General features: G+C 37.3%; 1 protein-coding gene across 5 annotated transcripts; it reads left to right on the forward strand.

The window, feature by feature from the left end:
* The first annotated feature begins 2593 nt into the window (after positions 1 to 2593).
* plek (pleckstrin) lies at positions 2594 to 13318 on the forward strand. 5 transcript variants are annotated; one of them, XM_063491493.1, is made up of 12 exons: positions 2594 to 2690; positions 4516 to 4685; positions 5954 to 6082; positions 6572 to 6637; positions 8814 to 8969; positions 9502 to 9683; positions 10001 to 10092; positions 10195 to 10379; positions 10506 to 10610; positions 10879 to 10962; positions 11487 to 11556; positions 11660 to 13318. In XM_063491493.1, exons 4-12 carry the CDS (start codon positions 6596 to 6598, stop codon positions 11797 to 11799), a joined length of 1056 nt encoding a protein of 351 aa, XP_063347563.1. In that variant the 5' UTR covers positions 2594 to 2690; positions 4516 to 4685; positions 5954 to 6082; positions 6572 to 6595; the 3' UTR covers positions 11800 to 13318. The 5 variants fall into 5 exon arrangements, with proteins under 5 accessions (XP_063347563.1, XP_063347559.1, XP_063347564.1 ...); XM_063491489.1 differs by having other exon boundaries at positions 5954 to 6637; XM_063491494.1 differs by lacking the exon at positions 5954 to 6082.
* Positions 13319 to 23144: the final 9826 nt, after the last annotated feature.

The raw sequence follows: 23144 nt of genomic DNA on the forward strand, positions 1-23144 counted from the left end.
TGTAAAAAGACAAATAAAAGCTCCCCTGAGAGCCTACTTCAGCTTTTTATGGTGCCTCTTTTCTGCTTCTCAAAGGGCTAAAGGCTGTGTGCCTGTGTGTGTGTTCCTGCTGTCCATACAGCACAAAATGATAAACAACATTGAGGAAGGTCATGTTAGGAACTGTGGGAGCACAACGGGAATGGAAGGAGGTAGAGAGAGATTGAGTGTGCCATGGAAAAGCCATCAAGTGTCACCTCACCCCACCACATCCCTACCAGTCCACCCCCCCCCCCCCCCCCCCCCCACCCCCATTTCAGCTCAGTGCACTCTTTAGCAGAATTATTGATGGTGCTTGTGAGGTACAGAGGACTGGAATGAAGATGCCTCAATCCCAGGGCTGCAAAACAAGAGCTATGGCAAAGGGCGGGGCAGAGCAAAGAACAACACATGCAGTATTTATTGCTGTGTTCAATATGAGGAGCGACAGGGTGAAAAATGGAGCGACATACATCTCACCCTATACCGCTCTCACTGTATTAGCAGCGGTGGATGAAGTAAATGTGGCAATTACATGCCATAAATGCACTGAATTCCAAGGAGAACATAGTCAATGCATCATGAAATTCCCCAGAGCAAAAGCAGAGTCATAATGCACATACTGAAAATGAAAGTATAATTTTGCATTATGGGTACTTTGATGTTATTGCAGATAATAGCTGATCCATTTATTTTATTACTAAAAGCTCACTGTTTAATCATTGTAGCTTGTGCATGCGGAGCTAATTTCAAAATGCAAAAAGCATTAATTATGTGCTCACATATTTTTTTGTTTGTCAATTCTGAATTTGCTGAGTTGCCACAGCTGTCAGATACTGTAGGCTGATAGCTGATGCTGAATTGTACGGGGACTAGAAGTGAAAACTATGCAAAATGACAAGCACCTTAAAAATAACCTATAACTATAAGCAGTTTTGTCAGTTAGCTATACAAAGTGTTATAAGAAGTACAAGCTTTCACTTTAATTTGTGGAAGTGTAACTTTAAAAAAAAAGTGTGAGAAATACGAGAGTTTCATGTAGTGAAAAAACCAACCCACCCACCTAAACCCAAACTGACTCACTGGAAAGCTGTATTGCATTTTCAATTTTCCTGTATTACACAAAAACCTGCAGCACCTTGTCATGCGTGGTCACATTGCATTATGTGTGTGAGCCTTCTTGGCAGTGTAGGTGTTTAACAATGGATGACCACAGGTAGTTTCAGGTGTGAACAGTGGGTGTGCAATTTGAAGTGAGAGGGGGTGGTACTGTTTCCTTGATTTCATCATACTTACAGTGCCTTACATGTTTCCTCCAGACTTTTAGTGCTGACAGATGTTTTGTCTCCCTACCCCGGAGACATACAGTGCATCATCATAATACAGTTTTTCTTTTTTTGATGTGGCACTTTTATATCTCATAGAAGAAGAACCAAGGTTAAATCTGTTGTGCATCTTCTTTGTGTCCATCTCTTTGTTTGCTTTGCAAAATTAATATTCCACACTGTAACCCCTTTTCAATCACCAACACAGAGAGATGACTCTCATGTTGATGGTTAATGATACACACTGCTCCAGGATTTATTAATAAAACTTATAAATACCATCCCCCTTGATCTTTATTCATAGCATGGGCAAGAGGAAAGCATGACTCAAGCCAGACAGACAACAGTATGGCTGGTGTCCTTTTTGATAAATGCCACGGTCATCGGGAACGTTCCTGTGATCCGTGTTTATAGGAATGAGATCATCATAGCTTCACAAGAAAAAAGAAAAGAAGAAAGAAACTGGATGATTAAAGGAAGGCAGTTGCATTTTAATCTCTTAAACATCACTGGGTAGATTACTGGACATGTGACAGCTTGTAACAGTTGAGCTAGTAAATTAATTAGTTATTTAGCCATCTTAAGCGTAACTTTCTCAGGATTATTCACGTTTCACACTTTTCAGCTAAATCGAGTGAGTGCTCCTGGATTCACGTGTTGCGTTTAGTTTTAAATGCAGTTATTATGCCCTCTAGAGGTGCATTAAAAACATCACAAAAAACCAAAAGAAAACAAATAAAATTTAATTAAAAGGTTCAAACAAAAGGAGGAGGTGTTTGCTTAGGCAAAGCTATGATGTCACATTATCCCAAAACAACATCACTTATTTTACAATTCACTTTAGATATACCGTGGAGCTCAATCAAGGTTGCAGAACAGAAAATCAACATGACTATATTTATATTTTAGTTCTCAAGAAATAATATTAAAACTCTAACTAAAATAAATTAAAAGGAAAAGAAAAGTGTGAAAGTAAAAACCACTTGCAATCTTGCACAAATAAATACATATTTAGATTCTGTCACCAGCATCTAGGAGGTCACCTCTGCCAGTTTCTTTGGTGAAATGTGACTAATTCTGGTGAAACAGACAGCTGAGTCATCATGTTGAAACCTGAAACCACAGATAAGCAGACTTCCTTTCATGCCAACAAACGACAGCTGGTTGTGAAACGTTGTGGCAGGCGACATTCTTGATAACAAGATGATGAACAAGTTGGGACTGTAAATTCTTTTTAATGGTTAATGAAAAGATCCTATTTAATGTATCTCAGAACTGCAATTTGTAATTATAAAATATTTTATCATCTGTCTCAAGAGGTAGACCGGGTCATCCACTGCTAGGAAGGTCAGTGCTCCTCCAGTTTGCAGGTTGAGATGTCTGTGGGCATGGACAGTATAGTTCATTGGAGGATCAGAATATGTGTTTTAGTTAGTAGTTTAATCCTCATTTAGAGGCATAGAATAAAGTGCTAAATAAATCAATGAATTCAGGTTGTAGTAAAAAGAAGTTTTCATGTGTTCAGTTAGGGTAGAAAAGTACCATATAGAGCCATGTGTAAAAAAACACTTCCACAGTCTTGTGATAAACTTAGCCCACTCGTACTGGTTACTCTAAAGTGGGAAAGTAGCAGTCAGTTGCTATGCACTTCATTCATGTATCCTCAGCAAGTGTAACTATGTCCATAAAAGCTCACATTTTGGCAGTTACGGATTTGCAGCACTCAGGTGTGTGTTAACACAATGCCACGATCTTCAGAGAAGGAGACGTCCCAGGAAATTCATCCCAAAGTCAGACTGTACAATGCTTAGAGTAAATCTAAAAAACCCAGACTCCTCTAGGCTCAGTTAGCATGTTAAATGTTACAATTAGAAAAAAAAAAGCTAAGGAAGTATAATTTGTTTGGAAAAGTTACCAAGAGAAGTTAAGTTTAGGACTTCTGGACCAATTTGCTCTGATGAGCTGATGATTTGGCTTTTTCTTTTTTGGTTACTCACCTTTGCAATCACTGAGTCATAAATGAATGCATGCTGACCTCAATGAGCTGAAGCAATGTTGCAAAGAAAAGTAGGCCAAAAGCCCTCCACAATGTTGTGAGAGACTAATGTCATGCAGAAAACAGTTACTTCAAATAATTACCACTAAGGATGCTTCTACATGCCCCTGAATCATGGGATTAACTGGTTTTTCACAAGAGCGCAAAGGGCGACTGTAGGTGCAAGCATATTATATATATGTAATTAACAGGCTGTTTGAAGCTGTTATCGCTTTTTAAAATTTAGTCTGCATACTTCTCTAAAATACATTTAAAAGAAATTGTGCAATTATGAAAAAAAAAAAAAATTTTCTTTTAGGGCAGAGAACATCTACCTTATTTCAGCTTTAGGTGCAATGCATCTGTTAGGGAGTGTTTTTAGAATAGAGAATCACATTTATGTGAGGTTGCTGAAAACATTCATAACATCATTAAATCATCCTGTAGATTATAAAAACTGCAGCACAAAACATACAGAAGAAAGACGCAATAAGAATATGCAAATCAGAAGCTTCAGTTAAGTTCGAAAACACGCACAAGTTATATGAACACTTTAAATCATACATTTTTAGATGAAGTCATACACAGAATTTTTGATTATACATACTTAATCTGCTTTGTAGTGTAGTGTAGCAGAGAATAAACTTTGACATTTATTTCTGACTTATACTGAACACAGTGTATGTAAAGTGATAATATTCCAAAGTACACCCCCAAAAAACGAACATGTTTGTTTAGACATATTTTCAGTGCATATGAAAAGGGAAAGTGTAACCTTTGGCTTGAAACTGGGAAAGTATTGATTTTCATAAACATACAGCAAAAGAGGATTTGGGTGTTTTATGTCAGAAACTACGTGAAAACCAAGAAGCTAAGCACAGCTTCTGAGGAGCAAGGTCAATTTACATTAAGTTCATGTACCTTAGATGCTTACTAATGAATATTCATATTACGCTGACATATCTCCCATGTTTCCAGTTCATGCTTAGTGCTAACAAATCTGTTTCTTCTTTCTGTTCCCAGGAGAAAAGAGGTTTTTTTGTGCCTTATGTAAGACATACAAATGTATCTGTCATGGGTCTTTGACCAAGAGTTTGTGTTTTAGACTCAGCACCAACCAAGTGTGTTTGTTCTCAGAACTGTGTCTTCATACTGACCCTCACATACAACGGTCAGTACTACAGGCAGAAACATGGCTGTGCCGTGGGTTCCCCAGTTTCACCCATTGTGGCCAACTTTTACTTGGAAGAAGTGGAAAAGAGGGCTCTGTTATCCTACCCTGGAACACCACGAAGTCATTGGTTCAGGTATGTGGATGACAACTGGGTGAAAATCAGAGCTCAGGATGTACCAAATTCACTGATCACATTAAACCAGAGAACAAATACATCAAGTTCACCAGGGAGGATATGAGAAATGAAAGACTAGCCTTCTTAGACTATGAGATTTCCGTCAGTAATGGGGGACAATTAAAAGTTAATGTGTACTGCGAGCCAATGCATACAGATCAGTATTTAAGGTTTGACTCTCATCATCTCTCAAACTGGGTGTCATCAGGATGCTACAACACAGACCAAACACCATCCCCACAGATACAGCGGCCAGGGAAGAACAAGAACACATCAAAAAGGCCCTGAGTAAACGTAATGATCCCAGCTGGACATTTGTCAAAGCCGGGAAGCCACCTAAAGAAAGCTCCAGCCGATCCAGGAAAAGAAGGACAACTGCTGTCTAAGTGAAAACCCTTAGTGATCCCTTATGTGTCAGGAGTATCAGAACACTTGAGAAGTATTTTCTCTGAACATTCTGTAGCTTTCAACTCCCAAAACACACTGCGCCAAAAATTGGTCCACCCCAAGGATTGGGTTCCCCGACACAAACAGAGTAATTGCCAGGAGGATTGAAATGATTTATATGTCAGGAAAACCAAACAGCCTCTGCCTAAGCGGATGGCACAACACAGAAGGTCCAACCTGTCAGGCCTCCCACTGAAAATGTTATGTCCAGATGAACAAAAATCAACTTTTTGTGTTCCCATGTGTTTCCACTTCCCTGATCACCCCTCAGTGTGTACATTGTCCTTCTGTTAAGACAGGTCTTCAACTGTCTGCATTTGGGTCGTCTCTCTGCTCCACTCGATTTGCTGCCGGAGATCATGACAGTATGCCCTGATCAGAATAGACCCAGCAGATTTTGTTTCTGAAAATTTTGAGGCATGGGCGGTGGCTGCCGGTGGTCGCCAGAGGGCCTGCTGCCCAGCCCGCTGGAGGTTCCACTGTTTCCCAGCCCACATCAGCCGATGCTGGGTTCCTCATGATCCTTTCTGCCCAGACTGCCTCTTCCCTAGATGCTCTCCCCCAGCTGGAAAACTTTGTTTCTGAGCCAGAAAATAGTAAAATTGTGTTCATTGTTCCTGAGTTGGCTGGTAATAAGACTACTTTATTCCCCCATTTTGGTTTTGGCTTGTTTCATGGTTAGTTCCTCATTTAGTTTGGTTTTCTTATTTTTGTAGTGTTTTGCCAATCAGCCTGAATAAATTGCTCACCTTCTGTTAACTCTGCTCTCCACGGGTCAGCATTTAGGTCCTCCCTCTGCCTCACTTGATCTGCTGCTGGACATCACGACAGTTTCAACAGAGTGTATAAAAGACAAAGAAGGAACACAGCGGGGAAAGAACACAACAACAAAAAAAGACAGAAATACAGTAGGGGAAATACAAGTAGACTAACACAGCAAAAATGGCTTTAAATTTTGGTTTGAAGGTGTCTAAATGCAGCAAATTTACAGTAAGCTGAATACAAATACTTTTACCGGTACAAGCTTCTCTGTTGAAATGGATAGAAACAGAAATTTACCATAATGACACGCAAACAAGGGCATCTATTATTAGAACTCCAATGCTATCTCTTTAAATTTAACACTATAAAATTTAGACATTTCAGCAGAGCAGCACAAACTAATTATATCGCAGAGAAGAGGAAGCTAGCTGACCAGTCTTTATTGGCAGACACCCAAGAGCACAACTTCCTGCTCATGGTATGCTGCTCTTTGTGGTTTGACAGTGACAGAGAGAGAGAGAGAGAGAGAGAGAGAGAGAGAGAGAGAGAGAGAGAGAGAGAGAGAGAGAGAGAGAGAGAGGTGACATGCATAAGAGGGTTTTTTTGACAGTTACTGACAAAAGTCACATTTGCAGCAGACAGCAGCATAGAGCAGCGTGATGGAGCCACAAGAGATCAGAGAGGGATACTTAGTGAAAAAGGTAAGAATAACTACATGAAAACTACCAGAAAGTTCTTGCCATTGTCTTTGTAAACACAGAGCTTCTTTAAAGTATTGATAAAGTAAGTATAAAATACTATTGTTAGTTCCTGTAATAGTATTGTTTTTGTTTCATTATTTTTTGATAATGAAACAAAAACAAAATTGAGGGAACGACAAGACTAGATTTTTTTTTACCCATTGTCAATTCAGTGTAATAACTAAATTTAAGTAAAAAACAATTTTCAAAGAAAAATAAACCCACAACAACAATTTGAATAAAAAGGGTAGGGCAAATTCTGAGGTTTCAAACTAAGATGAAAGAACAGCCACTTGAAAAAGAAATCAGCACACCTGCAGGAAAAGCTTTACTTCACAAAAAGACAATGAATATGTCATTCAGGAATAGCAAAAAACTAACATTGTTTTACTCAGTCGGGAACAGCGATACATGTTTCTTGAAAGGTACTTCATGACAGACAACTGCACACTTCTGTTCTGTAGTCGCAACAGTGACTCAAGTTCCTACTTCTGTTTACAACACGAAGTAAAACATGAATGTGTTGTGGGCTTGTTCTACTTATAAACTGTCGCTCAAAGAGAACATCTGAATATATGACCTGAAACAATGTCATTTGCAATGCGCTGTCATCAAACAGTGCTGTGAAAACCAGTGAAAAGATGTAATGAATAGATAAATTTTAGGAGACAAATTCCAATTGACTACACAAACACTATGAAGAATATTCACACACTTAGATGACAAGCCATTTCCTGCATGCATAATGGAATTTATCATGAATGTCAACGTGCATACATTTGGTAGGTACATCAGCACACTGTTCTTTTTGTGTCTAGGTGTGACTTTTTTCTTTCCACACACTTGAAATGCTGATCAAAGGCCATTCAGGAAGTGTTTTAAGTTTTGTGACACTGGTTTTCTTTTCAGCGTGCATGACAACAGCTATGTACAAATGATGACCTTTCGCTTGTTCAATTATGAAAAATGCATGACAGTGTGAGTGGTGTTAGTCATAGCCATGTCTCATGGATGACATATCTAAATTTAGACTATATGGACAAAAATACTGGGCCGCCTACATATCATGCCTCAGCAATGGAAACTTATTGCATTGTATTCTGGCCCACAATGTGGGTGCTGATGTTAAATCTGGAAAGTTTTTTTATGGCCTTTTTATTTTTCAATTTAATTTTTTTTTTTACATTTTTGATGGCCAGAGCACATAATTCCAAAAGGCGTTGTTATTGCCACGAGTCAAATATGTGCAGTCTTTTCCTGTGATGAAATTCTAGAGCTACTCAAAGGCTTGTTTTGCATTGAACTTCATCATCTGGACCCCAGACAAAATGCCACTTGATTGAAAACTATACCACTTTAAGATGATATTCATTAATTTAACTATTTTGTTAAATAATTTAAATAGTTAATTATAATTTGTTAAATAATAATTAAATAAGTCTTTTGAAAAGGTCTTCAGATCTTGGCATGATGAAATCACACGTTAAAAGTTTAGTTCCCTAAGGAGTGAATGGAGCAGAGAACACTGTGAGCTTGACAGATATAATGGTTTGTCTTAACCCAAACAGGTGAAATTAAACATTTATAAGCACAAACCCAAAGTGAAAGCAGTCTACTAACAGATTCCCCAAGCTGCAGATTCATTTCTGCATTTACATGTCACAAACAAGGGGCCAAGAAAGTATACCCTGCTTTCCTTTTTAAGTGTGCTTGTTAATGTTGCACTTTAGATCAGAGTCCGCATGGGAAATATGATTATTTATTTATTTAAGGGAATTCAATCAAAATCAAAACATAATTAAATTTCTTCTTGCTACACTATTTAAACGAAAAGGTGACACTTTGTTTGTTTTATATAAGTGACCAGTGGCCTTTAAGGCACGGTGTTTTACATTTTAAAAATAAATGTATATAAAGTATTACATAGCTGTTACCACATGTAATTCTAAGCAGGATGGTGTGTGGAAGAATACGTTTATTTACACCTCCACCCAAGTCATCTTGTAAATTATCATTCTGTGAACAATAATAACAATAATATATATTTTATATATATATATATATAATTATATATAATAAATATATATGATTTTTTTGCATTTTACCTTAAAGCAGCTTATTTCTTATTGATCTTCAGGGGACATTGCTAAACTCCTGGAGTACAGTGTGGGTGGTGTTGTCAGAAGATGGAGTGGACTTCTATAAAAAGAAAACAGACCGTTCACCTAAAGGGATGATCCCATTGAAGGGAGCAACACTGAGCAGCCCTTGTCAGGATTTTGTCAAGAGGACGGTAAGAAAATGTTGCTGTATGGAAAAACTACTGACTACTACTGACTCAAAAACTGCAGTTACTGAGTCAGTGGCACATTGGTGACTTTTGCAAGCTTAGTGACCCCACCCTGCAGCTTTATGTGGTCTCCCACTTTGTGGTTGAGCTGCTGTGGCTCCTAAATGCTTCCATTTTACAATAATGCCACTCACAGCTGACTGGGGGAAAAGAAGAAGAAAAGAAGAAATTTCACTAACTGACTTGTTGCAATCAGGCATCCTGTTTCAGTGAGCTCTTCAAATCTTTGTAGAGGCCTACTGCAAGGCTAAGTGCTTGATTTCATACACTGTGGCAGTGGGAATAAAAACAGCTGAATTCAAACATTACAAGGAGTAGCTTTTGTCCATATAATGTATTAAGAAGTAGTTCTAAAGAGTTAGATGTAGAGATTATTCATTATTCACACTCCACAGTAAAAGGACTAAAAGGTAGATTCAAATTGAGACCATCAATGCCATCAAAATGTTAGACTGACTAAATATGCTTGTTTTAGCTGGTTTTCAAGATAACCACTGAGAAGAAGCAAGATCACTTTTTTCAAGCCTCGCACGTGGAGGAGAGAGAGCTTTGGGTCAAGGACATCAAGAGAGCCATTATCTGCATCCAAGGGGGAAAAAAGTTTGCCAGAAAGTCTACCAGACGCTCCATTCGCCTGCCTGAAACAGTCAACCTAGCGTATGTTGTGTTAAATTGTCTTAATGTTGAACACGCTACAGAAACAATATTTTATTCGTTATACTTTAAGAACTACAGCAGCAACTAACAGTAATTGTCTGTCTATTATATAAACACTTGCTATCAGATTACAGTACCTATTTTAAGGTTACAGCATATATACAAAATGTGAAATCTGACATCCCAGCATGCCTAGCTACAACTGCTAAATTATTACTGGAACATCATTACTTCAGTGAGATTCAGTGAACTGTAAAGTGCTTGTACTTCAATAGAATGAAGAAACAACACTGACAGCACTCTCATTATTTCCTCAGTGCGCTGTACACAGAGATGAAAAACCAGGATGAAGGCGTGAAAGAGTTAAAACTGGAACAGGAGAATCGAGTCTTCAACCACTGCTTCACCGGTACACCTGTCTCAGTTTTGTTGATGTAACAGGTGTGCAAGAAGTTCTTTTTTAACTTCAGATGTTCTCACCATTTTTCTCCGTTTCCCCATTTTTGCAAAGGTGCGACGGTGATAGACTGGCTGATTTCAAAGGAGAAGGCGAGAAATAGACCTGAGGCACTCATGCTGGCAACAGGGCTCATGAATGAGGGTTTTCTCCAGCCTGCAGGTGACTTATCAAAAGAGGGAGCAGAAAGCGGAGAGCAAGCAGCCTTCTTAGATGACACAAAAGCTCTCTATTATTTTGTAAGTTAAGCTGAGCAAACACTGCCGTTTAACAATATGTTAGCTGTATTATACATAGACTTTGTGGAATCAGCAAAAGCAATGTATATTATATATATAAATATATTTGTTTTGTTGTACTTGCAGGCAGACAGTGGCTTCTTTTGTGAAGGCTACTCCAGTGATGAAGATGTTCTTCTAAAGGAAGAATTCAGAGGAAACATCATAAAACAGGGCTGTTTGGTTAAACAGGTGAATCAGAAAACAAGAAAAATGTTCCCAGCATCTTTGTTATGACATATACTCTTAGAAAGTTGACCTACAAAGTCTGCAGACGTCTCCCGATTTGAAGCCACTGTTGTCATTTGTCTTGCTGCAAAACATCCTTCAGAACAGAGATAAAGATAGCAGTAACCTCCAGCAGTCGTGTCACTTTCTCTCAAAGAGGAAACCTGTGTTCGCTGCTGAGTGATACAATCAAATAAAAATCTGATAACTCAAACTGTGTTATTTGTCACAGGGACATAGACGGAAGAACTGGAAGGTGCGAAAATTCATACTCAGAGATGACCCTGCCTATATACATTACTACGATCCTGCAAAGGTAAATACTGATTTTGCAGACATGCAATCTAATCCAATTTTATTTATAAAGCACTTTAAAATACCCTGCACAGGACCAAAGTGCTGTACAGAAAATTTGTTAAAAACAATAGAATAACAGAAAACAGCAAAAATAGATAAATAAAACACATAATACATAAAAATTAAAACAGCCCTATATTAAAAAAAACAAAAACAAGATAAAACAGCATAGAATCAACTAAAAATTAAAAACCAATATCTCACGTGGTGTCAAAGGCCAGGGTAAAGAGGTGGGTTTTAGGAGTGACTTAAAAACAGGTAGGGAAGTGACCTGTCTAATCTCTAAAGGGAGATAGTTCCACAGTTTGGGAGCTGCTACAGCAAAAGCACAATCTCATCTAAGTTTACGCTCAAAATAATAATGGTAAAAATAATTTAAAGAACTGAAACAATAAGGGGTAATCATTTAGAAACAACCCCTCCCTAGTTACACAAGTTGTCTTCCTTCTGTTATATTCCTCTAATCTCTTTTCTTCTTGTCAGGCTGATGACCCTCTGGGCTCAATCCACCTCCGTGGAGCAGTGGTCACAGCTGTGGACTATGTGCCTGATGGTGTGTGAGACTGCTGCCATGCAATAAACATGTTGCTTTCTTCTAATAGTTTGTCTTCACGCCACCCCCTTTAACTCATCGCCTTGTCTTTCAATGCTTTCAGCCAAAAAAAAAGATATTGATGGCAACCTATTTGAGATCATCACTGCAGACGAGACTCACTACTTCCTCCAAGCTGCTACAGACCAAGAAAGAAAGGAGTGGATCAAAGCAATACAGATGGTGTCAAAAAGCGGAAAATAACAAATAGCATGGGGAATATGTAACAGCTGCAGTGGCATATCGAATGCAAAAGTTTGGTAGTTCTGTAATTATATTCTGTCACCCACGTTTTTGTATAGTTTTTAATTGTTTTAGAGTAACTTGAAATATAAAGTTCTCTACACACTATCAAACTGCAAACATCACTTCTGCTGTAGCTAAAGACAATCAAATTTAAATTGCAAGCTTAATATAAAGTGTCATAACCAATGTTTACTCTATGTTAGTGAACATGAAGATATGATAGCAAAGTAAAAATGAGCTGAGGAATAAATAGAATGAATTATAATTAATAACATTGCAAATATCTATTTATTTTAAATATGCTATTCTGTAAAACTACGATACAGCTGAGTCTTACCAAATGACAAAAGATAAAGGTTAAGACAGATAAACTGGGTTTTTTTCTCCTCCTGAGTCTTATTATTCACTCCACTGTGGTTTTTTGATTTCCTCCTTCTTAACCTGCCCTTCAAAAGTCGGAGGCAGTTCTAGCTATCACACGAGCACAGTTGGTTCCTGAGCGTGAACTAACTCAGAATCACTTTCAGCCTTCACAGTTTCACACGTTGTGGCTTACAGGCCTGCTGCATACATGAGACAATTTATCAGTGACAGAAACGACAAGCGTACACTACTATGTGTATTCAGAAATGTAATTTTAGTGCTGACAGCTAAACTGATGAGTTTATGAAGACTTTTTTAGTTTTTAGTTTTTTTTTTTTAGTTTTGTCTATATTAGTTGGACTAATGCTATATTTACTTATTTATTTCAGACCTATTTAAAAGTGAGAACATTGCCATTCTATTTTGAAATCCCTGTCATATAAGTCAAATTTATCATAGCAGTATACGCCACTACAGACCATCTAGCATTTTATTTTCAGGAGCGATAGTGGTATTTGAGGTGGCCCTTTATCTGGTACCTTGATACTTGGGTTTATATCATTTATGTAAACTACAAATGTGTTAATGACCTATCTGATTGTGGTTTCATTCTTCTGTGTTACACGGGACATAGCATTCTCTCTTTTGACACAACGCTTTCGGAGGTGTCACTTAGAGACAACCTTACCATAACGGAAAGGAGCAATGGCAAAAACTATGAAGCTGCAGGTCTTTGATAGAAATTTGACTTAATAAAATATGTTACTTTGGCCATTTAGGCTCTTTTTAAAAAATGAACAATTTACTCTTAATTTTAATTCTATAGCGCAGGACTGCACAACTTTGACAACTTTTTCTTCTTTCTACCAAGAGTCACTGCCTCTTAATTTTCTTTCTGTCTTCATGTTTTTTTAGTACAGACCAGTGAACCATTGCCATAATAGAGGGTTAGGTACAATCTTTGGCTTCAACTGTTCCCCTTTCAAGTCATTGCTATATTCTTGTTTTGACACAGAGCCAATAACAGGTGCTTCTTTAAGTACTTGAGCATGTTTCTCTTCTCTCTTTTATAAATGTTAATATTTCTAAGAGAGGGTGAGAGGATAAATCAGCAAAAGCAACATTTCATAATAAAAACAGAATGTCTAACTGTAGCTTCCTGCATATGTTTGTTTTACAATTTTAGAACACAAGAGGGCGCTATATATCAACTTTATATTTTTGTTATCAGTCAGTTGTGGGAGCTTGTGTTCGGTGTATAATGGTCATATCACTATGCTTTGAAATCACGTTAGTCTACATACACTTAGACTTTTAATACTGTCCCCATAAGAAATAACCAGGCGCTTCTATAAAGGAAAGATGGAAGACTGAAGTTCAGCTGTTTAATAAAGTGCACTTATGCACCTTGTAGTAAATGGAACTATGTATAAAGCAATAGTATACTAACAACCCTTAACTATATTTTAAATGCAATGATAGTAAACACTGTATTTAAACAATCAAGTGTAATATCTATAAGACTGGCATGATTAATTGGAAATCAGTGGAAGTTTTTGAGTCACATCTGTTGACTTGCAGGTGTCTCTGCAAAACCTGTTTTTATCTTGCTACACTCCAGCAGTAAGCATACTGAGTATAGTAAAATGACTCAGAACGCTTTCCACAGAAAGTCAGTGTTTTAAGAGCAGTAAAGAGCCATGACTTCATTAGGGAAAACACATTAACACAAACATTTTACAATACACTGCCAGTTCAAACCTCTCATCCTCACTAGATTTTCAAAAAAGAACAAAAAAGGGGGCAAACGGGCAAAAAACAGATGTGTAGAGCCCACTAAACTGAGAGGAAAACACAAACAATTCAATAAAGGCATCATTCTAAATCCCCCACTGTTAGTCTCTTCTATGAAGCAAACAGTGGTGGTCAAAACAAAGCACTAAAACCCAAGCATCCTTTCAGTTCTAGTGGAAGGTAGTGATCACTGAGAAGAGGCAGCATGCCATTTATGTGAATGTTCTTTCATCATGAAATTCTTATGTACATATACCAAAGTCCAACAATCAATGTGGTTATAATGAAGCAATTTCACTGTAGAAGCTGGATATACAATACATTAACACTCACTTCGGATGTTTTTGGTCCATTCAATGGGCATTATTAATGTTAATCATCCCATTGAATGGACTGACAACATCTGAAGCGGGTGCATATAAATAGCTGAAAATACTCAACGGGGTAAAGTAAAATAAAGTTATATAACACGTACATCATATGTAATCATATGGTAAATGTTTCATTTACTAACTCATTTAAGGGATTTTAATGCCTCCCTCTCCACTAAGAAACAAAGTGTGACAATGTGAAAAGCACAGGGAAAAGAACAAAAATCTATAAAACTTTCATAAAATGTGAAATGGGAGCAATAAATCAACAAAAAGACAAACCCATAAGAAAACACAATTTCCTCAAATCCCATCCTATCTAATATGGATGTACTTGAAAACTCTCTTTGGGCATTATGTCAGCAATGAACCCGAGGGGAGGGGAAAGTTTTAACCTGGCATGCTGTAATGTGAGAGGGAAGACAGGCTTTTTAACAAACAACAAGGTCTACTTCTACTGTATGTATCAGCATGATTAAAGAGCCAAACTTTGTGTTTTAATGCAAGTAATTCCACATCTTTTCAAATCACACCTTTGTTTGTCTGGTGTCAAATGGTGACTGATTTTCACATTTTTTTCTGTGTGACTTAAAAGTTAGACACATTTAATCGTTGGACAACAAAGCCATGAAGATATATCACGGAGCATACATCTAAGGGTACTAGAGTATTAAAGTTAAACTACATGAATGACCACACAGATTTTGAGTTTTGCCCGGCTGAGACAAAGCACTGTACAGTAATGGGTTTCAAAGCACTCCTGAACCTGTAGTCTTTCCAGAGACTGTTTTCCAACTGCCATCAAACTAACCTGGAGGAGCTAGACCACTTTCATTGTTTAGTGTCAAATGGGAAATGAAAAGTCTAACTCTGTTTGGCTCACGAATAGTATTTTTAAGTTAAGTTAAGTTTTAAGTTCATCTCCATCCACATTTATGAGGTGTTAGGCACATCAAGCAGCTTATGACTCATCCCTGAGTTTGGCCAAACAGACTTTTTAAGTGCCTCTTTTTGACCAGTGTGAAAGAAAGTTTACCTCATCATTTACTCGTGACTCCCCAAGAGGAGTCTTTTATATGAGTCTGCTCTCAAATAACATGGGTTTTTAGATTGGATCTGTACCCTGCTGTTAAATCGTGGATAAGCCTCTGCCCAGGTGGAGTACTTCAAAGCTCCTCAGAATAAAAGCCCATCTTCCATCAACCGTTCAACAGACTCTGTGTGCAAGATTGGATCTGTTCCTTATTAACAGCATTTAAAATGAGCATGTGCCTTCTTTGTACTAACTTCAAAGGCTCTGATGCCTGACTCACCACGTTTTGTACTGTAAATGATATGTTTTGTTCTTTGTGGAACGATATCTTCAAGGAACAAGACAACTCAAATTGGAATTTGAGACATACTTGATGAAATAGAAATTTGACATCTGTTGTTGCAGTTCAGCGTCAAAAATGTCAAACTGTCCAACAAGTCATAAAAGCCTCAACAGAAAATTCCTACGAAAGACTTTCGGCAGGGCCAGAGTGGTTGTACTTCAAAGTCAGCACTATCACCTTACTGACTATACACGTAAGCAATGTATGCATGTTGATTCTAGGAGTATTTAACTTATTAATCATGTCAGGTAAGCAAGACTAGAGCGACATTGTTCTATAAGTGCACTCTACTTTCATGAAGAAATAACAACAGAACAGAAATACTGAATAATTGCTCACAGAAGACTCATCCCCGCTTATGCATACTACAGATGACTGAATTTCCCTGAAGGCGGGATCCATTAACTGCTAATGAAAAGAGCATGACAGCTTCATTTAAACTCTCTCACATTCACTGCATGGTTGACACTAGGTATAATACTCACCATGCCATTCATTCATCTCAATTTTTTTCTGTAAATACTGTAAGCAAACAGATGAATGAATGAAATGTTGAAATCAATTTTTGTTCACTATTCCTTCCTAAGCTGTAATTTCACACAAATAAAAAAATAGCCAACAAAGCTCTTGTTAACTCTAAAATGTCTGTATAAAATCTTGAAAATTTAGATGAGCTTCCTGGCTTCATAAATCATTTATTAGGGTATCCTCGACAATATCTGGTGCATTTTACTGTGTCTTTAAAAATCCAAGAGTATCATTACTGTGTGCTAGGGAGTGTAAATTGATTTTAACACCCTTTATTTGGATCATTTTCAGTAAAGAGGAACAGTGCATGGGTGTGCAGTGTCTCATAGTGGCATTTCTGCTTTCTGCCTGTGCTCTTGTGTGGAGCTTAGGGTGAGAAAGGAAACCAAGGAATTGAGGTATTTTTGAAATATGTTCATAATTTAGGTGAAGTGAACCCGTAAGTGGCAAGCCACTTGCCACAAAGCCAAAAGTAATAAATAGAGATTTTACCGAATTTGTAAAAACATTTTATTATCAAAATATTTCAAATGTTTTTACAAATTTCAAATGGCCCATCATATCACCATCAACAGAGACTCATGTTGTGTATAACATGTCTGTGATGGCAAGATGACCAATGCTAAAGAAGCGAAAACTAACTTTGGATTGTCTGTTGTTTGAAAATGCATAGACTTTTTATATTTTAGTGATACTCACAAAAAGATACTTTTATATGAGCTTCATCTTTCCTGTCTACGTGCACTAAAATTAATGAATTTTCAGCTATTCTAGGAATCTTTGCACAGATCTCTCTGACAGATTGGTCTTTCAGTCGTCTACAAAGTTTTACTAACAGTGAAAATTCATCAAACAATTTAACAAAGCCTTTCCATCCTTTCAAATTTCAACTTAATATTAACCATTTTTAGAAGCTTATCTTTAAAAATTACTCATTAATCAACTCCTTGGCATTTTGCTGTAAATACCAGGAATGTCAGTCCGAAAGTTAAGTTTAGGCTGTTAAAACTTTTTAGCAAGTACAAGAGCTCATTATAGCAATTTTGTAAGAAATTCTGGAAAAAATACTGAATAAAAGACTGAAGCAGCATTTGTTCTAATTCCATATATTACAAGGGCTTTACCTTTGAATATATACTTTAGGATGAAGTAACTTCACCTTTTTCTTCTTTCTTCTGTGGTTTGTTTTATCCAAGAACAATTGCCTCATTACACTGGTTATATTGCGTTACATTACAGGATGCTATTTATGTCACATTACAAACATAACATACATGACAGTAGGAAACCACGCATTCAAGCAAAGCAGAAGCACAAGTAAAAAGAAGTTGTCAAGTTTCAAAAATCAGGCAGAGCACAAACATTCATAAAGTAATACTGTAATGCAATGGTATGTAACCATAAAATAAAATATCAAACTATTTAGCTAATAATGCATTGTGAACCAGGTGTAAGTGTTCTGTAAGAGAGCTGATTTTTGAAGGGGTCACAGGTGACCCACCTGTGAAAGTTGTGCGTGAGTGTTCTTTAACACATATTTGGAGTTTATCTTTAAGTTTTATTTTGAAAGTTATACTAACCACAAGTGGACAGATTAAAGGTGCCCACCATATAACAGTTTATAGGTGAACCATCATCTAGACTCAGGAAAAAATTTTGAAAAATAAAATAGATAAATAAAAATTACATGAAAAATTAACACTGTCAATGGCTGTATAATTTATTTTTTTTTTGTAGTTATTCATGAGCGTCTAAAACCACCTTCCAACTTGAAATAATGAAGTTAAAAATATTCATTTAACTATTTATTTGCTTAATTATTGATTCTGGGGTCCTCTGCAGTTATCTCAGTAGTTGTGTGTTATGTATCTTAATAAAAAGGCAGCATGGTGGTGCTGTGTGTCTGTGTTTATGTGATTTGGCTTTTGATTTTGGGTTATTTCATATTCGGGGGTTTAGATTGTGATCCAGGTTGTTGAGTTGTTTGGACTTTTATTTATTCTTTTCAATTATAAAATACTTTTGTTCCGTTTTTGAGAGCCTCTGAGTTTTGTTACTCATGTTTCTAGTTTTTAGTTCTTGTTTGATTTCATGTCCGTTCCCTTCTTCGTGTCCAGTCTGTCTTTGTCTCGTCGAGTCTCCTTGGTAGTCAGTCTTTTCTCCATGTTTATTGTTATTCCTTTCTGTCTCATTCGTCAGTCATGTGTCTTAGTCTGTGTCTCTGTGTTTGTTACTTGCTGTTTCATTTTAATAGTCTCTCATTCTGTGTGAATTGTTTTCAGTTTTACTTCCTCTGTCTCTTTAGTCTGTAATTAGTTCCAGGTGTGTTCCCACCTGTTGCGCTTCCTGTTTTTATCCTGTATGTGTATTTAAGTCCTTGGTTTTCCTCTATTTCTTTTTGTGTTGTCCTGTTTGTGAACTTGTGTTCACCTGTTTTCTGTGACTTCCATGTTTCCCTTGTAGCTTTCAAGTTTCCTAGTTTCCACTTCTTGTGAGTTTTTGGTATTTTTGAGTTTTTATGCTACAGAAATAAAACTGCCTTGTTTAGTTCATTTTCATTGTCTCAGAGTCCTACCTTGCCTGTCACACAGCACATCATCGCACTGCAGTTAGCACTGTTGCATCATGGCAAGCAGATCTTGGGTTTGAATTAATAACCTGACTGGGACCTGGAGTTTGCATGCTCTCTCCATGGCTTCTCTCTGGGTACTCTGGCTTCCTCCCACAGTCCAAAGACATGTAGTTAGTGGATTTAAGTTAACTGGTGATTCTCTATTGGCCATAGGTATGAATGAGCATGAATGGTTGTCTCTCTCTCTCTGTAGCCCTGTGAGAGACTGGTGACCTGCCCAGAGTGTACCCTGTCTCTTACCCTATGGCAGCTGGAACAGGTTTCACCCTCAGTGCAACCCTGAATTGGCTAAGTGGAAAAAAAATGGATAGATGGCTAAAAAAAAAGTATTTTAAATTTTTTAAATCTGTCACTAGAGTAGAATTTATTGGGATATGCAGTGTTGTGCAGAAATAAATCTATTGGCTCTTTCGGTAAGACACCTCTGTAAAAAAGGAGCGAGGTCTGTAACTGTATTTTCCTTTTACCCCCAGGGTGAAGAAGAGGCTATTTCCAAAGCCTGAAAAGCAAAACACTTAATTTTCCATTACTCTGTGGTCTTGTCTGTGATTCCGGAGAGGCTCATTTAATTTGTACTGCATCTGTCCTGGTCACAGTAAATGACTGATGCTGATTCTTAGTACAAAGAAACTAGGTTTGTCATGACACAAAGCTGATATCACAAAGTTAGACTTCTCTGCCTACGAAAACTATGTCCACATGTCATAAGTAATTCATCTAATATATAAGCAGATTGTTTCCATGGTTAACAACAAGACTTCACTCTAACACAGCGATTGCAATTGATTTAAGACTGACAAAGAATTTGGGCCTACTAGTAGCCTATTTTAACTGTTGAGATTGTTATTGATGGGAGGAATTACTCAGTATCTCAGTAATGAGAATTTGTACATGTTTTGTTTTGTGTACTCATCCTCCTCATAGTCTCTCATGCTCCGGAGTGACTAATTCTTGACCTTGACAGGCTGTCATCATTATTGCAGTCCTGTGGGATGGAAGAGCCACAATAACAACTAATGACACAGCAGGATGGATGAGTTCCTGCCCGAGATTGTGCCTGGTGGGGCTGAAGTCAACAGTGATATATTGATCTGCAAGATGTAATGCTGTCATGTAATGAAATGCTTATTAGAATCATATTGTGTTAACTTTAGGCTCATTACTCCATTGTACAGTTGCTTCAGACCAGTTCACTTTGTGCACACATGTATGTTTAATTTAAATTGATAAAATTCACAGTTTATTCATCAATCCACACCTAGTTAGCTACAGTAACAAAGTCACAAAACCTTTTAAAAAAATCATAACTAAAAGTCAAAAGCTGTAATTTCTCATTGAAGAATTCAGATCCTTAATTCAGTATTTTGCAGAAGTTCTACTGGCAATAACAATAGTTAGTTTCTTTGAGCTTTACATACTTTTGGTAGATTGTTCCATTCTTCCAGGCACCAAGCCTGTTGAAATTTGATGGTAAGCTTCTGTGAATAGCCATCTTCAAGAATTAGTTGCTCTGAAGAGAACTATCAGTAATGTGTCCTGAAGCCGTTGAGTATTATCTTGACTGTGCTGAAAGATAAACTCCTGACATGATCTCAAACTGTGTCCCTCATGAAACAGGTACCTTACATGGATGTTTTTGACCTCGTTCTTTCTTCACTATTCTCTTTTTTCTTGCAGTTGAGAAGCAACACCCACATGGTGATGCTACCACAGCTATGCTTCACTGCACGGATGGCATTAGCCAGGGAATGAGCTATATAACCGCCTGTACAATTTAAATGGAAGTTACCAAAGTTAATGTAAAAGTGAAACACACACACACAGACACACACACAAACACACAACCAACGAACAGCAACTGTTCTTCAAAATAAATATTTCTCATTTCACACAGCCCTCTTAAGAGACAATGCTCTTTAGAGACACCTCCAAGCCTGTATTTTAAAAAGGGGTGGACAAATAGACAGATCCTCATTTAAGCTCTTAAAGGAACCCTGCTGATGAAATTGTTCTCAAGTGAGCACAAAATCAGAATCATTATTCATGACTAGCCAAAGATTTGCTGTCACAGGATGTCTGCCTGCAAAGCTTTGGGTCATTTGAGGATAAGGAAGCACACAAACATTGCATTAATCTGCTATCCAAGAGACGTGAGGTTAACAGGCCAGGTTTGATATCTAACGGTCATTTGTCGATTGAACATGCAGCTCCTGTCAAGACCTTCTTACCTGTTGATCTAAAGATGAAACCTTTATGTTTCCATAAGAAATGAAGAAGTGTAAGTGAATTAATAGAAAAAAATCTACATGCACAGGATTACCTATAAAAAAAAACCGAGGCAATATACTGCCTGAAAGATCAAAACAAACGGATGCATTTGTTAAGGTTTTGTGAATCGCATTTTTCTCAATGTAATACAAAATGTATTTATATACAGGATTTAATAGAATGGGTGTGTTTCCCCATTTTAATTGTTTTGAAAGGTTTTTGTTTTGCCAAACATTTGGATTACCAGTGATGCAAGCCAAGATGACTGCACTTGTTGCGTTCGATTAAAAAGGAAGCTAAAGGCTTTTGGAGACAGCTCTCAAGTAGGCTGCTTATTTTCGATGTTAGAAGACGTCATTAGCATCAAGTTTACATAAAAGTAATGATGTTTTTCCGGTTTCATTTTCCTTGAAAAGGACAGCATTTTAGTTATAAATTGATGGGGACATGGATTGTGATCTTAAAAAAAAAAGTAAGTGAAAGTGGAATTTTTCATAAAACAACATGAAGTAGTAGCCAGTACACAGAAAAATGTAATTAACTCCCAGAAAATATTATGCAAACTCATTGCTTTAGAAAAACTACAGTAGTACAGCTTACCTAAGATGACAAAGTTAGTACAGTGTATTCATTGTGAATATGAACTATTGGGAGATTTAGCAAAGACATGAAGAAAGGAAAAGAAAAGAAGTTCTTGTTAATGCCAAATGTATAGCTTCCTGGACAGTAATTATGTTAGGTGTGCTTCTAATCGTGATCAAACTACGCAGGCATTTAAGGAAAGCTTTTACTACACCTGCCTGCACTCTGTGAGGTCTAGAGGTCAACATGTTCAGAGAAATTCAAGCGTTTCACATTTAGGAGGAGGAAAAGTGAATGCTGGAAAGAGCTTTTTAATAAAGTTAGCTGTGTCTTTCTTAAAATCCCCTGCCAGATTTTCTTGTGATGGCAGGTAAAGCCGAGAGCCAGGTGAGAAGTAGAGAGAACTGACACATTTAAACAAATATTTTGCAGGATGCCTTTGCTACTTTAGAAATATCTATACCTTTTCAAATGCATTAAGTTCTTTGTAACATATAAGTTTGTCAAATTAATAACAAAATAACAATAGATAGAAAATTAGTTGCCATGAATACGCAAAGAAAGAAAGACAGAAATGAAACACAAAGAAATAAATGAGTGCTAAATCAAAACCCTCACAAAGGACAGTGAAATGTTGAATGCACAATATTTCAAGGCACTTACATTTCACAGCAGTTTCTCTAACTCCACCTTGAGTCATTCTGGAAATTGCACAATTACCATATTACCGTACTAAATAAGGGCATGGCTTCTAGCCTGCACTGCTAATACAGGTCATTAACCCCAACTGCAACTACTTTACACAGCAGTTTCACATCACCATCCATTTTGTACTAGTTTCAAAATAAACAACAACAGACAAAGGTGGCTTACCAAAGTCTTGAGGGAGTAACTGCGATCTTTCACAATCATACCACCTTGTGACCAAAGTCTGTAATGTGATCTGTAATAATCTGACAGCACACCTGGAATACAGCTAACAACGCTGAATTCAGCCGGTGTGTAAACATGATCATTTTTATTTCATTAATGATGGTTGCTGGACATACACAGCTGCCAGCTCAACATAAAAACAACGTTAACTCAAAATCCAGACTTTTAAGCCGGCGAGGCGTGATTGCAGATGCCACGCTGGTGCGTCCATTGCACCTGCCGCAGCATCGCAAACCATGCCCCGCCACACAGTGTTATCCAAAGGAGATCAACAAATAACACATTTATATGCATCCCAACATCCTGATGGAATACTACAACTGTACTGACAGACAGGTTTCAGTCTAACAGAAAACAAGAAGCTGACTGAGAGATGTAAAAGGGGAAGAAAGAAAACAAAATGTTGTAACTTTTCAAAAGCAATGTTGATTGAACTGATGAAACTTTGTTATATGT

This window comes from Pelmatolapia mariae, linkage group LG13, assembly GCF_036321145.2.
Source record: "Pelmatolapia mariae isolate MD_Pm_ZW linkage group LG13, Pm_UMD_F_2, whole genome shotgun sequence".
NCBI classification, from domain to species: Eukaryota; Metazoa; Chordata; class Actinopteri; order Cichliformes; family Cichlidae; genus Pelmatolapia; species Pelmatolapia mariae.